Below are 4952 nucleotides of genomic sequence, written 5' to 3' on the forward strand. Positions count from 1 at the left end.
TTGTTTTCTGGATTGGGCTTTGCCAATGAAAACAACAATGCGGCCCAGAAGACTCGCATCCCACGCTCTCTTCATTCAAAAAGGGAAACGACCTGAGCGGCTTTCTTGAGGGCAGGAGATGCAAAGATATTTTGTGACGTTTCACAAGGGCTTTAGTTTTCTGGATTGGGCTTTGCCGATTAAAACGACCATGCGGCCCAGCAGAGTCGGATCCCACGCTCTCTTCATTCAAGCGAAATTCTTATTGCACCGCGAGCGGCTTTCCAATTAAAAATGCTTCCGGGTGCAAATTAAGTGGACACCAAATAATACAAGCTTGGCAATCCAATATTCAACTGCAGTCGCCATGTTAAGGAGCCCTGGACAATCCCCAGGAGGCCAAAGGAACCTACACATTAATAGTTGAAAAAGGAATAGGGATATATAAGTCGCTGAGAGAATCCTTTTTCATTTAAAAATTTGAAAGTTGTGGCATGATAAAATTAAGAAAAAAATATCGGAGAAAATTAAGTAAATAGTTGAGCTAGAGCCAATAAAACTCATGATCTCCAACAAACTAAATCAGTTTGGATGGTTAAGCTGAAAAAACTGTAAGATTCATAGATTATATTATAATTAGCAATCATAAAATTATAAGCTAAGCTAGAATTATATTGATAAATATTCAAAAATAACTATGAAGTGGATCAACTCGAATCTCATAGAGAGAAAATTATCCGCCGATCTATTTTAAAGTTATTTTTAGATATTTATGAATATAGATTTAGTCTAGTCTACGGTGTTATAGTTTTGCTAACGATACTGGCTCAAATTATGACTCCCGTAGAATTTTTAGCCCGAGCATCTAAACAAATCATAAGCTATAACATTATGTTAACCAATCAATTAACTCCAAAAATTTAAACCAATAAAGAATGAAACGATGTTTTATGTCAAATTTAACAAATACTAAAGTTAGCTATAGACTGATGGATCAGTATGTAATATAATTAATATTTGATGGTACAAGTCTAGTCAATTAAGGTCCGCAGGCCACTTTGGAGAATAGTGGCTATGACCAAATGCCAATGGATGCCTGGCTGTTAAAGTTTGCCACTAGATTTCTACCAAAAAAAAAAAAGGTTTGCCACCAGACATGACTTATATAAAGCAGGGGATTCTTTTATTTAACATATCATTACCAGCACTTACAGAGATGCCGGCCAGCCATAGCTCAAGGTCCTTGGACCCACAATTCCTACGATGGGGAGTTTTTGACTAGATACCCAAATAAATACGTGGGTGCCTTATTATTCTATAATTTATTTTTAAAAATAGTTAAAAAACACTAGGCACCTTTGCATAAAGGAATGCAAAATAGAAATATGATGCGTAGGCGTCCACTAATTTTTGGAAAATATCTTCTTTTATAGGTGGCCAAAAGGTTTTATGATAAGCTCCAGTTGTAAACATGTACATATCATGAAGTAAAAAATGCTTTTTCCATAAATAAATCATGCGAGTTATATATGTTTGTATGTGTGTTTGCAATCTATCCAGCCCGTGTTAATGTGCCATTGCCCTGTGCACATTTTAACGTATGATTTGGAAATCGCGTTCACGATGATACGGAGAGTTCAAAGATTGATTAAAATTTATGTAGACTTTCTAGTTTCATACTCTGACGACTATGCCAACAGATTGTGTACATAGTTCTCTAATCCATTTATAATCTAGAGTTAGGATTTGAGCTTAAATTTTATTAATGCAAAACATGTGACAAGTAAATTTAACTGACCGTAGTTTGCATCTTGAGTGATGAGTCATTGTAAACATGTCAGAAGGACAAGCACAAGAGAAATGTACCACCTACAAACTCTGTTACAACATTTTTATTTTGGAAAAATGCTAAATTACCATTATTAATGCCATGAACAAGAACTCAAGTTTTAACAAAACATCCTCCAAGATATCGGGACATAATACCATCCTAAGTGTCGAAATAGGATCATCCTGTCATTGTCCCAACATCTCAATCGATATATTGTGGAACATCCCTTTTCCGATGTATCAGGATGGGATGGGACCGCAGTGCACTCTATTGTATAAAAAAATCAAAATAATTTTATCCCTACAAAATTTAAAATCGTGTCCATAAGAATAAATCTAGCTAATATATATATATATATATATATATAATTTACAAAATTATTGATTTTACTAATTTAAATACAAACTTTCAATTTTTAAAAAAAAATATTTATAATCATCATAATCTCGTAACAGCAGTGATAGCAGGAATGTAATTTCTTCTCCTACAATTTATAGAAGCACTTGGCAATTGGCTCCATGACACCACACCACCATTGCTAAGCTGGCATCTTCAACACATGCAAATTATATATCATAAATTAATTATTTCCCTTTGGTAATGAAATGTATTTAATTCAGAAACCTTATAAGGTTTCAAGGGATGGCATGTGCAACGACATCCGAGGAACTATGCTAACGGAATAACTGGTGTCTTGTGTTAGTCAGGCTTTCCCGTCGACAATATTAATTAAAGAGCTAGCTGTTGATATTTTCCCCCCTAAATCTCTCGGTAAACCAAAATTTTTTTCTAATGGATGGTAACTTTGTTTTACTTGCTGAAGAAATACAATGACCATATCATTTCTACCCTTTTTTTTTTTTTTTTTTAAACTCGGTCTCACAAACATCCACTGGCTCTCTGATCCAAAGAAAATCCACCTAGTTAGCACAAGGCAATACAAAAGGAGCACACATAATTGTTCACCCCCACAGGGGACTGTACACTTGCTCCATGTAAGACTCCCCATAGTAGTAGAAAGAGTTCTCTCTCACATCTCCGTACCCAACCATCCCACCAGCATCCATGCACTCATCCACGTACCAACCACCCGAAGGAGACCCTCCCACCACCTCCATCTCCACCAAATCAAAAGGATCATCGATAAGGTACGCCGAGGACGCCGAGCAGTCATGGCTATCAAGATCCGAGAGGATGTCATCCAACCCACAGTCCTCACAGTCCTCATGAGCATGGATAGACTCTACTCCCATGATGCCACTGCCACCGACCGCCGTCGACGTCGGGCCGGCGGGGTTGATCTCCGCTTCGAGAGACCGCATCACGCAACCGAGCCGATCGTCCTCGGCCTCCTCGAGGAGAGACTCGTCTAGTAATTCCATGAGAAGGGTGCTGCCGATCTCCGGCGCCGCATCCATCCCCTCCTCACTGGCTCTCTCCAAGCACTCAGTTGTCAAGGATGCCATTGTGATGAAAAATGCTAAGGAGGAAAAAGAGAAGCTAAAAGGGCTAACGGGAAGCAAGAGGGGTGAGGAGCTTGGTGACAACTAACTCCCAAGGGTTGGATTTTATATATATAGGAGGAGAGAGGGGGGTTGGGATATGATATGCCATGTAGGCATGGTGGATAACTTCCAAGGGCACACCTAAAGGCATGTTGCACCTAACCCACTGGCTCCCCCCATGTGGATGGATGGCGTAGCACAGAGTTGGAGCACGAGGGGCGCCCGGCTAACTAAACCAACCTAACTTTCCAGCTAAGAAAATTAAGGCGTGGGGAACAGGGACAGGGGAACAAGGGGAGGGCAGCGTCAGGAAGCAAAGGTTTTATTTAACAGGTGGGGTGGGTAAGAGTGGGGATGGACGTAGGACAGGAAAGCAGCAGCTGATGGACATCAATAGTTGATGTTATAATTAGAGGGAGGGTGTTTTTCAGGTAGGTTGTAAACTTGTAAATGATGATTCATTGTCCGAGCCTGGGTGAAGCAAAGTAATGAACAAGCTAAGATCTTAAAACTGGAAATCCTGAGCTTAAACCAATAACCCATTAACTAATTCCTTGATCCATCTTCTGTTTTCTTTTTCTTTTTCCTTTTCTTTTTTCTTTTTTATCTTTTAGGTTCTCATCATTTCCAGATAGGGAATGGGGAATTATGGACTAAAGGTAGATTTCTGTCAGCAGTCTGGTAGATTTCCCATCTTTCCCATAAAAATTAATTCAATAATTTATAATATATTACTTAATTATTAGAGAGTTCAAATCTTGTTAAATTAATGTTGTGAGATCCAATCAAATAACGGTGGGTGATCGAACGGGGCAACACACACAAAGCAAGCATTTCTCGTCACCTGTTCCATTATCTATTGTTAATTACTTTATGGTTGGCGGTGGATCGAACCATACACTTTAATTCATCAGTAGAACAAGATAGGATCATAATTTCTTATTCTGTTAGCACTGTGCGGTTGATGTAGACAAGAGGGACAGCACAAATGTCTGTGACCTCAACATTAAGATATTTTAGATTTTATGTTAAAAATGTGGTTGCTCCTTTTATTGACTCTGAATTTTTGTTACTCTCTGAGTTAAAAGGGGAAGAGAAAAAGCTAGCAAGTTGAATGTATTTAGAACAAGAAAATATGTGCTCCAAAAAAGTTAACCTCCTTCAAATGTCTTGTGAGTTTGCTTTATCTAAAAAAAATAGTTGTGCTGATGTACACCTTATTTTCACATCTTTATTTGTTTTCTCATAAATGCTATCTATTAAATCTAGACAAAATCCAACTTATTTAAGATAAGAATTTGAACATACTAGTAATCAAATTGACTTGCTTCTCTTGTATATGACTATATGCGATAAAAGCAAAGGTTCTAGAGTGGCAATTTTGAAGATACATACATATGCTGGTTCTATGGAACCTCACTACTAGTTATTGATTTGAATCTAGATCAAACCAATTAATGAGAACCTAAAAGGGACAAAACTCTTTGCATTAATTAATCCATGGGTCGGTGGCTGAGTTCTGACTGCCCCCAACTCATGCTCCTGGTGGAGCACATGGTGATGTTGGGAGGGTGGGTGGGGTCTATGATCTCTTCCAATCCCCTCATCCGCGGTTGGTGGCGAGGCAAACACACCAA

At 38.4% G+C, this 4952-nt stretch overlaps 1 protein-coding gene across 1 annotated transcript; it reads right to left on the bottom strand.

The window, feature by feature from the left end:
- Positions 1-2269: 2269 nt before the first annotated feature.
- LOC105043773 (uncharacterized) lies at positions 2270-3368 on the bottom strand. The gene has a single exon (XM_010921468.3). It carries the CDS (start codon positions 3274-3276, stop codon positions 2773-2775), a length of 504 nt encoding a protein of 167 aa, XP_010919770.1. The 5' UTR covers positions 3277-3368; the 3' UTR covers positions 2270-2772.
- Between the last annotated feature and the right edge of the window lie 1584 nt (positions 3369-4952).

This window comes from Elaeis guineensis, chromosome 2 (assembly GCF_000442705.2).
Source record: "Elaeis guineensis isolate ETL-2024a chromosome 2, EG11, whole genome shotgun sequence".
NCBI lineage: Eukaryota > Viridiplantae > Streptophyta > Magnoliopsida > Arecales > Arecaceae > Elaeis > Elaeis guineensis.

Bases quoted from the DNA above. Each gene is read 5' to 3' on its own strand.
- LOC105043773 (XM_010921468.3), bottom strand. From the start codon at position 3,276: ATGGCATCCTTGACAACTGAGTGCTTGGAGAGAGCCAGTGAGGAGGGG.